We start from the raw sequence: 12,199 nt of genomic DNA on the forward strand, positions 1-12,199 counted from the left end.
AGAGCTGCTGTGTCATAGCTAGTAATATTATTGATATTTTAAAGGAGCTAATTTGATTGGAAATTCAAAGTTCTAGTGCCCTTTTTAAGAGTCAAAAGGGATTGGAGGGCAATTGGCCCTCCTCTTTAGCTCATACTTTTCTAAAAACTTCCATCAAAATTGAAGGTAGCCATTTTGTTTAGCAAAGCTGAACGGTCTTGTAACTGTATCTCTAGGGCTGTTGCGTAGATCAACTCCCAACAGTCATGCAATTTGCCCATTATGTTTAAAAACTAAATGTTGCCTTGAGATTAAATCAAAACGCAATGTGTGTATGCTGGTCGCCAATAAGATATCTCAGCAATATCCCAAGAATGCCTGTTGGTGTTATGTTCAAACTTTCGGGGCTACTTCTATTACTGCTTTTGTTCTTAAAGTATAACTAAATCAATAGAGTGTAAGTGTATCCAAGCTGTCAAAGAGAATAGATAAAATTTCTTGCGAGGTGTATCAAGCTTTATTTTTCAGGTTAACTAGAGGAGGTATTAAACTAAATTAAACACTACTACATCTGTCCAGATTTTCAAAAGAATATATGTTGTTAATAATTGTTGAAAAAGTTTCTCCACCATTCAAATAGCATACAAAAAATTCTTAAAGAAAAATCGAAAAGATTTAAACTATACTGATTTTTCCGTGAAAAGGACAATGTCTCTGTAAAATGAATTATGTCACTATTCAATGAATTAAAAAAGAAATCCACAAAAGTTTTTCAAAGAAAAGTAAAGAACTCATTAAACCAAAAATGAGTAAAAATTGAATTAAATAATCTACTATACGTAAAACTACCACGAATCAGTATTGATAAATAGATAAAACCTAAAACGAACAGAAATGACAATAAATAACCGAGTCAAACTTAAAACGAGCAGAAATTTTGCCTTCCCAAGACCAGAACAAAGTCTGCACTTTACTGAAAAAAAACACAAATGAATATGCATTGTCAGTTTAATATACATATCCTGATATTTATTCCTTAAAATATTGATAATATTTTATTTATTAAAGTTATAAAAGTGAAAACATTTATTTTTTTCCAGTAAAGTGCAAATTATGTCCTGGCCTTGGGAAGGCATAGGGGTTCTTGTGGTTCTTAAGGTGATCTGACCACTGCTTCTGATTCATGAGCCAAAGAACATTCTGACCATGAATGGCAATCAAAATCTCTTCCCAATTTGATCCATATTGGTCACTTTTTCACCTCTAAAAGTCCCTTGACAGGTCGTCAAGTCCCTTTTCTAATGAGCAGGAATTATTCTGAGCCCTTCGTTACCCATTACCTTTTCATTTTTATTTATTTCTATTCTTAGTGACTTAGCCCTCCTAATATCACTTAGCAAACCTATTTTTGCACAGTGAACTGTCAAAACCTACGAACATTCACTCAATTTGTTAACATTTTCATCTAGGATGCTTAGATCATCAGCACAATGTAAGTTTAGGAGAGTTTTATTTCCTCATTTGTATTGTTGCTCTTCCATTGTCTTTTCTGTTGTCCTGAGGTCAAACTTCTTCAAAATGACCCACACAAGTGGGGATAGAACGGGATCCTGCTTAACTCCTGGCTCAGTTCAAAACCAGCCCCAAATCTCATTTCCTACCCTAAATGCAGCAATGTTATTCTCGTAAATTTTAATTTTAATTAAATAGCGGGGCGAACCCAAACTATCTCGGCCTAGGTTTGGGCCACAGAGGCCCATTGCCTCCACGCCCTAAAAAGCAACGAAATATTGGTTGGAGGCAGCAAAGATGGATTTAGCCTCCCAGCCGTATTCTTGTACATAGCACAAATCACTTTGATTTATTCATCTGGCGTACTATACAAGGATACAACATTCGATAGAGCTCTTCTATTTGCTGAATCAAACGCTTGTTCATAATTTGTAAAATTTCGAACTAAAAGAGTCTGATGACTCAGTCCCTTCTCAATTATTAATCAGAGTGTCAGTTTGGTCGAAACATCCTCTCATTCCTAAAACTGCACTGTTCTTTTCTCTAAACTTTATCTGCTGCATCCCTAAGTCTAAAAAGTACCATCATGCTAAGTAAATTGCTTCTAACAGAAACCAGTCTACTGCCTCTATAATTACTACACTCACTTCTATCACCTTTCTTGGAGAGGGGTTTAATTAAAGTTTTCATAAATCTTTAGGTACTTACCCTTTTTTCAAAAGTCATATCCATAATTTTCAATAATTTATCTCTAACTTCACAATCACCATATTTATAAAAAAAAAACTCATTTACCTGACTATCAGCTCCAAAGGCCTTATAAATTTTTTTTTGTCCTTTTAGTGTTGTCACTAATTCTTCCTCACGAAATAAATCCTTCACATCCGAGGTTGCGCAAACTTAACGTTTTCAAATCACATTCTCTTATCTTCATACTCCTATTACATTCGTGTACATAGAGACTTTATAAATTAAGTGCTATCATTAAATGTGCTACTAATATCCCCTTTTTACTATTAGTATATTTTAAAAATTATATTTATTACCTTCTAATTAGGGGACGGAAACGAGATTAATAAGCCTGTTTCAACACTTCGCAACAGAGGTGGAGACTTATCTTTGGGTTCCAGCCCTGTAGAGCAGGGTTGCCAACTTGTACACTTTTCGTGCGAAATGCACTCCCTTTTACCTCAGAGGGGATGTAGAAGAGTGAAATTCACTATTTGTGTGTGTTATTTTCAATCACCAGGAACGTCAATAGTGGGCTACTTCGTCAGAAGTGTAATTAAGTCAAGGAACAGGGTTACCAACCTGCACACATTTCATTTGAAATGCACGCTTTTATAACTCAGAGGTTATGTGCAAACAGCGGCAGCCTTGCGCATGCAAATTTTTTATTTGCACGCTTTGAGCAAAAATCACACTTTTTGCCTTGACTTTCACTCTTTTTGGACTTCATCAGTTGGCAACCCTTCTGTTAAGGTCAGTTTCAGAACAAAAGTTATTGAAAGTTATGACCCCACATGATGAATGAAATTAGATTGTATATGTGTTGGATTTATTTGTGTGTAAATCAAGTCGGGACGAGAGGAACGGAAATTTGGGTCTTTTTCTACCAAATCGTGATTTTTACGATTTTTCTCCATAGTCTGCGTAGAATTAATATTTTGAAAGGTTCTTTGAAGACTTTCTCCACCTCCCCTCGCTCAAGACTCACTCCGATCTCCAAAAAGAGTGCCTGCATTTTTTAGTTCTCTTCAGGTAAAACGTGAATATAGGACTTACCCATTTTCGAGTCCTCTGTACGGTATAATGGCTAATATCGACAGAATGTTTTTTTAAACCAAATTTGATATGAAAAGAAAAAAAAGAAACTGCTTCTGCTAGTCTCTTTAGGAAGAGGGACCATAGAACTTTAAGGCCCATTCACAATGAAATTTTACTTATACCGAGATTTAGATATGGCTAAATTGAGCCAATCAGATTTTTCACAGAATATTATGAGAATTCTAATTGGTTCAAAATAGTACTAGCTAATTATTGGGGCTACAGTAAAATCCGATTATGATTGGGGTTTTAATGAAGAAATAGTTGTGGCTGATTTTTGTTTCTCTTACAGTTGACCTCAAATTTGACTTGTCTCGAGTGCAAAAAGTTGCTTTGCCTCCATCCAGTGTTGCTGAGATCGTTCCACCGAGCAAGATTTATGGCTGCCCTACTGGTGATACTTCCAATTTAAGCTGGTAAGCTCTAATGAATATCAGCTTACCTTTTTACATCTGATGTTAAGGTAGTCCTCCAAACATAGTGGCATGGGAGTTTTTCAAAATCTTGTTTTTGACCGATTAGCTTAGCAAAGATAAGATAAGGAAAATCATGTTAACGCCAAAAAACGGTCATATACACAAAAAAAAAGCTCTTCCAAATTCCAATCACAAAGAAAACACATAAATTAATCACATAGATGAAGCACTTCAATTATTTACTAAACAGAGACTTTCTTTTGATAGACACATTTTTAAGATGTCTCGCTATTCTGCTGATAAAGTCTAGAGACTTGCTTTTTAAGACATCTCAATTCTCAATAATTATCAACTCAATTCTCCCAAATTTACCTTCCCTCCTCATTAAAAGCCTCTGGTACCGGGTCAAAAAATATGCCAAACCATCCTCATTGTCTTTGCAAAGCGGGTAAGTATATATGTCGTCTTCAAAACTTCTTTCTTTTACCACCCTTCTAAATTTTGCTCTAAATTTGATACCGAGAGGGGAGTTGAAATACGTATTTTCGAAAAGTCTCATGAAAAGTCATCATTTTTAAAGACCATGTACATCCGGTTGTGCGTGCCAAGCCTGATGGAACTCTGGCAAGCTTTGTGGGGATTGTTCCATATACGGCAGGACTTGGAATTTAATTCGACAAGGGCTCTCTTCTCTTCATTCTAGGGGGAAAATATGATGAAAGGGGCTTAAACTGTAGTAAGTGGCTTAAAGTGGCAAAATGATAAAGAATTGTCTCTATCCTGACCAGAAAAAATTGCTTAACAATATTGATATGTGACAACTTCGACAGGTTAAGTCGGCTAGTTAAGTTAAACTCGTTGGCCTACTGGTGACATAATTCTGCTTTCTTTACCCTTGCCTACATTCTAAAATACTGGAAAAAAAAACAGGTATGCAACGGCTCAAACTAAAACGGCACGGCTCACGTGGTACTCCCGAGACTTACACCTGGTTACGGAAAGTGGCCGACCACTCAGAGTCTTCCGCCCTGTTTGCTAGTATAGATGTCAATTATTATGTATCACTAATTATCTTCTCAATTTCAGTGTGCCCGATCTATGGATAAATTGGTTAGATCAAAGCAGTTCAGGGAGTCAAATTCGATTCAAGTCACCAATTGGAGAAGACCAGCAAGACACTATTAGTAATACAAGTTCATTACAAGTTCACAAAACAGACACAAGTGATTCTGAAATGGTGGATTCGCCTGTTGTACTTTCACCGGAGCCAATGGAAATGGAACCCCTTTAGTTCGGTTATTACTGCCCCTCCCCCCCACCAAAAAAAAAAAAAAAAAACAACAACAAAACAGTGCACTATTCTTCCCTAACCTATACTTCCCTTCCCTAACCTAATAATTGATATTTTAGTTGAAGGTTAAAGAAAATAGTGACTTAAACGTTAGTTTAAGAAATTATCTAATAGTATTAATAATATCGTAAATATTAATCTAAATAAAATAAAGGTAAAGGTGTGTTTTAGAAGTTCATTATCATCAATTACAATCATTCAATCCATCAATCATTCTATTCAAACTCAAGAGAAATGGCTATTTACTAGCATTAAATGGCTATTTGGCCCATGAAATTTGACTTGTTGGGGACCTCACGATTCTTTTTAATTAAACAACAACAATACATTAAACAATACTCTAAATAAAATAGTACAAAAAGAGAAACATAAAGAAAGTAGAAAATATACATTAGAGTCCAGTAAAAGATACTAACAGAAAAAGAATAAGGAGGAAAAAAAATAATCCGAAACTGAAAAATTAGAAAAATCAGAGAAGACCTTGTAAACTTTACAAAAAAAAAAAAAAAAAAAAAAAACCTGTTATTATCTGGTATTTTAGAATATAAATCATGAAAAATATTTAATTAAAATTAATGACAATTGTCTTTAGAAAAGCAACTCTGAAATAATACAAAACAATAAAAAAAAAAATAAAGAATTACTGAAATAAAGTAAAGAAACATTATTTGCTATGAAAACAAAAAGTTTAAAACCACAGAGTAAAAAAAACGCAGAAAATTTTTACTGCTAATTGTGATTCTTGAGAATCTCCTAAGAACTTTTGTTCCTGAGTACATAGAATGTACTTAAGTACATTGAATTAGGAACTTAATCAAATTCGGTACTTATAGATTTTATATTTCGAGATTTTCTAGACTAGGCAGATATATATATATATATATATATATATATATATATATATATATATATATATATATATATATATATATATATATTTATATTTATTTTCTAGATCTATTCGTTAATCCTAAGGCTCATAGTCTATCTTTTTGTCATTAATCCTTAATACCCTGGAACCGAGCTCACTCGGTGAAAAGAAAGATTGTTTGTTTAGTCTCTTAGTCTCTTGCATTCTATTTTATTCAGCCAACAGTTTTACATATATACACCGGTGAATTATTTTATATTATCTACAGTGAAATTAAGTTGTTATGTTCTATTTGAAATCCTTAGCATATATACTAATTGCCAGCAAAATTGTTGGCTTATAACCTGTAAAAAATTTATAAAGGTTTTTAATCTTTCCTTGTATATGTGAGGGCATTCGTATGAACAATACTTTTCAAATATACGGTCCTAAAAAGAAAATTCAAACGTCTTGACCGATCTAGATCGTTTTCTTCCACCGGATAATGGTAGTAGGCTAATTTTCAGAAATAAAAGTTATTGTGATAATCTCGGGAAAAAAAAATTACAGATAAACATGCACATATATTATCGAGACCGTGTCCAAGAGGAGGAAGGGACTACTGAGTTTGCACCCCCCCCCCCTCCCCTTCCGAAATTTTATCTGACTTGTAAAAACGTAACAAAATGTATATAAACAAATTTTGATGCGTTTTTTAAAGATTTTTCGTAAAAAAACAAAAATACCCCCCCCCCTCCGAATAGAAATCCTGGATATAACGTTGTGTACAATTATAATTCGTTTAATAAGACACAATTTTTGTGAACTGCTCTGGAAATATATTTAGTAGAACAAAACTTTCAGGAGTGAACTAGGACCCTAAATTGTGCCCTGGGAGGGGGTTTTCGAGCTCCTTTCTCGATTCCTTATCTTTTTCTAAGGCTAGTAAATTGGACAGAAGGGAGGTATATACCTGCATAAATCTGGAAAAAACTATATTTTCCCCGAGTCTGCCTTTTTCTGCCTGAGCCTGCTCGAACCTGTTTTTTTCTGCTTTTTGTATGTTTGAGCCTGCTTCTTTTTTTTTACTCTAAGTCTTGGAAACACAATTCTAATGATAGGAGCAAGATTTCAAGCTAAATTATTTTAAATTTAAGACACATTTTTTCAAGTTCTTTAAAATGTAATAAATCAGGATTCAGATATTTTTATAAGGATCAAAACTCTTGGACTTTTGGTTTCTTTAGATATATTTCTGAAAGCTTGATTTTTATACAACAAAGTTTGCACAAATTTATAAAAGGTTATTGTACTTTAAAGGGGTACGGAACGGCAGTAGATTCTTTCCAAGATCTTTTCGGGGCATAGTTTAGTCTCTGGAAACAGTCCTGAAAGTTTTATTCACCTAATTTAGCTGCTTTCCGAGATAGCAAAAAGCTTCAAATCAAGAATTGTACCTTCTAATCTTAGAATACCTTCATTTGTTTTGACGCTAAATTCTAAAAATGAAATCTTGAACATGGAGTTATTTATTTTGCATCTTAGTAGCTCAAATAACATAAAATACAAATACGTAGGCTACTTTGGGACATAATTCATACTACGACTAAATTTGTACCCCCGCATTTTTCGAACTATCTAAATAAGAAGAAAAACACAGAGAATATTAATTTACGATTGGTAAATTGAAACTTAATCCAAGATATCAAAATTTTACAATGTTGCCGTAATTTCAAATAAATTTTTTATAATTCGTCTATTTTTGCATTTTCCGAATTTTAACCCGCTCACCTCTCCTGGAATAATTTGCTTTTATGTCTCATTTTCCACCTCCTCTCCCATGTTTCTATTCATTTCACGTATACATCCTCGCCCCTCCCCTTTCTTATTATTGGGATTTTGCGTCCAATTTATAAAAGAATGCAGTGCCATATTAACGATTATTTCATAGAACAATATAGGCTATAAACAAGTAAAAAAAAAAAAAATTGTAATATAAAATAATCATGTTTGCTTTGGTCTGACTTTAGTATATATGATTCGAAATGCTCTATTTTTACCTATTTTAAATCATTATTTTCTCTTTTGGGTTAAAATTAGTTGATGTTTTTTTTTTTTTTTTTTTTTTTTTTTTTTTTTTTTTTTTTTTTTTTTTTTTGTATGATCATTTCAGTGTATTATGCGTCAATTTTCAGTTTCAGCTATTCCAAAGGGTAATCTTTAAGCACTTGCAGTTGCATTCTTAAATGCTCAGTACAGCACCAGTTAACTTTAGCGTAAAGATTGGGGGTTCAGGGGGGGGGGGGCGGCAGACCCCTTCAGGTATTGGATATTTTCATGTTTGAATTAAATTTCAATGCTTCTCTTTACTTTCATTTCAAAAAGCTGCTTTATAGTTAATTGCAGTCAGGCAAGTACACATGAATTGATTTGAGAGGGTAAATTGTAAAGAAAAGAAAGCGAATTATACTAAAAGTATCGGAAACAAGGGTAAAAATCGTAAAACATTTGAGATTTCAAAGTTGTACGACTTGTACAATTATTATTATTTTGTGTGTGTGTGTGTGTGTGTGTTTGTGTGTATCAATTTCGGACGGGTCAACCTCACATGGACATATTTACTGTAGTATCTTGTGTATTCGAGCTTTTAGAGGGTTTATTATCTTATTTATTTCGAATACACAACCCTGTCGTTCCAGTTCTAAGCTGTGGGGTCGGAAAAGGAGGGCAAGGGGTATAGCATCACCCCCCAGGTACAACATCTATTGTATGTCCATTAGATAAACTTTTGTTTTGCCCTCGGGGAATTTGAATCCAGAAAAGCCAATAGTATCTATCTTCATATTAGTCCATCCAATTATTTTTGAAACTCTTTTCTTAGTTATTTTTCCATGCATTAGGAATTTAAAATGCCCGCTGTATGCTGTTGCTCCGAAAACGTTGTTGATACCACTTCAAAAATAAAGGACAGGGCTAATAGGCAGATTCAGTCGTTCTCCAGAACTTTCCAGTCTGTTAGTGAAAAAGTTTGATGTAGCGTTGATGGCTGTTTTCTACAAGTACATAAATTTATCTCGTTCTCTAAAGTTTTCTCGTATTGTACCCTTCCCCCTCCCCCCATTGCCCAACTGACAAGGCAGGCAAGAAGGCACACAGCTCGGTCCACTTATCTTAAGATTGACACGCCAAGAACAGAGTCCTTGAAGAAGAGTTTGATCCGGCGTTACACATCAATTTGGAATTATCTTCCTTGGGACGTTATCTCTATGATTTTCTCTGCCGACCTTCAAAAGCAGGTTCAAAACTTTGCAACGAAGCGATGTAAAAGACTAGCGGCAAATCAGATATTTAAATATACCTGATACCGCAAATTTAGGAATAAAAAAATAATCGGATCTCTTATTTTACATTACTTAAGATGGGTAAATTTCAGCTGTTTTATAATTCTGGCTTGTAGGCAAATGGCAGAGTTTATCGCTCTCGTGTTGTAATGAAAACCGATTTTATTCTACCCAGTAATAGAGTTTTCAAAGTGACACTTTTCGGGTCATTTCGACACCGTTTGGTTTCTGTTGCTCTTTCTATGCTCTTAGGCTAAATATTGTCACTTTATGCCAAAATGATTTTACGAAACTTTTTGACGTTTTCAATATAAGAAGTTCAAGTTCAAAGGTAGTCCTTTGAACTTGGTTCGCCTTGATACTCAACCATCCGTTTATCTGATCCAATATGAAATATATAGTGATAAAATTTTGACATAATTATTTTTTTGTATTTCTGTGTTGTTATATTAGTTATATTTGTATATTACAATAATATCCCTGTGATTTATCGAGGGAGTCCCCTTCAGCATTTTATTTTTCAGATATGTCTGTAGAAAATTATTTGAGGTTTATCTGGGGGAGGACTAAATTCTTCAAAAGCGCAAAAGATAGGGGAACTATTTAAAAACTTTGAGATTTGGGAACTGATCATAAAAATCACGAGATGAAAGCAACAAAAAAAGGCATTTTCCAATGAAAACCAATAGGATAATTTTTAAAAATCTGGGGGGGGGGTTAAAAAAATATAATCCAAACCCCATCCCCCTACCTAAATACGTTCCTGGATGGTCTCTATCAGGATATATGTGTCCCAGATTCATGCAGACGATTGATTGTTACATATTTTATTTCTGTACAAGTCCAGTTTACCACGCGATACTGCTTTACTCGAAAATGATAATGATGGTTGGCGCTATTCAAGATTTATTGAACACATTTTTATGTTATGTATAGTATATTCATGTAATCTGTGCTATGTAACTTTACAATATTATTGAAATAAAAATCAGGTTTAACTTTTCAACTAGCTTGATATCTTTGATTTGTCATTAAACGTTCTAGTATTCAGTTGATAAGGGTATTCCAGATTAAGGAATTATTTTGAAGGGGGCATTACTATCTACTAAGTTTCATGTAATGAATAGGAAGGGCTTTGAAAGAGGACGACAGTTTGAGGCCATGAAATATCTCTAGGCACTTATTCATTATTTGTTGCTGGATGAGGGGGGGGGGCAATTTAAGAAAATCTTTTATCCGTCCATTGAAAGTTTCGAGCATAGATTTGTATACATTTATCCCAGTTTTCTGGGTGAGCGTGATAGTCTATTAAAATATCCGTCGCCTCTGTATGCGCCACTGTTGCCCCTGGTGCCCTGGCGCCATTGGTGCCCCTTCTAAACGTAGGCATCAACAAAATAGCATTCTATTGTAGACATTAAGTTCTTATTTATTTATATTAAGAACATTTAATTTAAATAAATTAAATTAAATTAAGAACATTAAGTTCTTATTTATTTCATATTTTGTTTGTATTGCTTTCAAAAGGTTTCGGCTACCAAAACAGATTGTTAATATATTTGCAAATAGGTCGACTTCGTGCGAAAACACACCATAAAAACTGAAAAATACGTATCATAAACACGTATTTAAATACATTGATTTGTTGCGAACAATACCGAAAACAGATATAAAACATATAGCAAAATACCAAAACAGATCGTTGACATATATCTTTATGCGAAAAATTACCGAAAGAGATACAAAAAATTATACCAAGAAATGAAAAACATCGTAAATATGTCTGTGCGCATACCGAATTCTTGCGAAAATATACTGAAAACAGATATCAAAAACATTCCAAGAATTAAAAAACAGATTCAGGATCGAACATATGTCTCTACATAGCCCGACTCTGCGAAAAAAAAAGACAAAAAAAACAAATGTGAAACTTCATGTTAGATTGAGGTTAATATATACATCAAGCTTCACTCACAATATAGTTGCCATGTGGGCCATACGCAAGATTTTGATTCGGAAGGGAAGGGGGGGGATTGATTTGTGTATTTAAAACATATTAAACGGATTCTAGAGATATGTGCAAATCCATTTGCTTTTTATAAACGAAATACCGAAAAAAGATACCAAAAATATCATAGGCAGCGCTAAGTAAAGAATGATGTTGACACAATATATTTTTTTCCTAGACCAGGGCACTTCGTATCGAAGGAATTGTCCTAGAAACTTCGAAAAGGGCTCATTCGATTGGAAATTCAAAGGGCTATTGCCCTTTTTCATAGTCGAAAGTGAATGGAGGGCAACTAACCCCCCTCTCACGCCCACCTTTTTCCCAAGCACATCCAATCAAAATTTTGAGATGGCCATTTTGTTCAACATAGTTGAAAGTTCTGGAAATTAAATCTTTGAGGATGACACCCCCCCCCCCCACCCCCCTCAAGGAAAGAGTTGTAAGTTATGCCTTGGGGCATATAAGATTTTCATAGAAAGCGTTGTCGTAGAAACTTGAAAAATGACCCATTCAATTGGAAATTAAAAGGGCTAGTGCCCTTTTTCATAGTCGAGAGTGATTGGTGGGCAACGAACCCCCCTCTCACGCCTACCATTTATCCAAACAACTCCAATCAAAACCTGGACATAGCCATTTTTGTTCAACGTAGTTGAAAGTTCTGGAAATTAGGTGTTTGAGGATGATAATCCCCTTAGAGCCCTTAGAGCAAGGGTAATAAGTTATGTCCTGGGGGTATATAAGGTTTTTATTGAAAGCTTTGTTGTAGAAACTTGAAAAATTACTCATTTGATTGGAAATTCAAAGGGCTAGTGTCCTTTTTAAGGTTTTCATAGAAAGTGTTGTCGTAGAAACTTCAAGAGGGGCTCATTCAATTGGTAATTAAAATGGCTAGTACCCTTTTTAATAGTCGAAAGT

At 34.2% G+C, this 12,199-nt stretch overlaps 1 protein-coding gene across 1 annotated transcript in view; it reads left to right on the forward strand.

Moving 5' to 3' along the window:
- Positions 1-5,250, forward strand: part of tim (timeless) — a 173,607-nt gene extending 168,357 nt beyond the window's left edge. The window contains exons 16-17 of the mRNA XM_089104130.1: positions 3,611-3,734; positions 4,821-5,250. Coding sequence (XP_088960256.1) covers positions 3,611-3,734; positions 4,821-5,025 — 329 coding nt within the window. The 3' untranslated portion in view covers positions 5,026-5,250. The remainder of the gene's footprint in view (positions 1-3,610; positions 3,735-4,820) is intronic.
- Positions 5,251-12,199: the final 6,949 nt, after the last annotated feature.

The sequence above is a fragment of the Artemia sp. Qi Xiang Cuo genome, chromosome 18, assembly GCF_049724085.1.
Source record: "Artemia sp. Qi Xiang Cuo chromosome 18, ASM4972408v1, whole genome shotgun sequence".
NCBI classification, from domain to species: Eukaryota; Metazoa; Arthropoda; class Branchiopoda; order Anostraca; family Artemiidae; genus Artemia; species Artemia sp. Qi Xiang Cuo.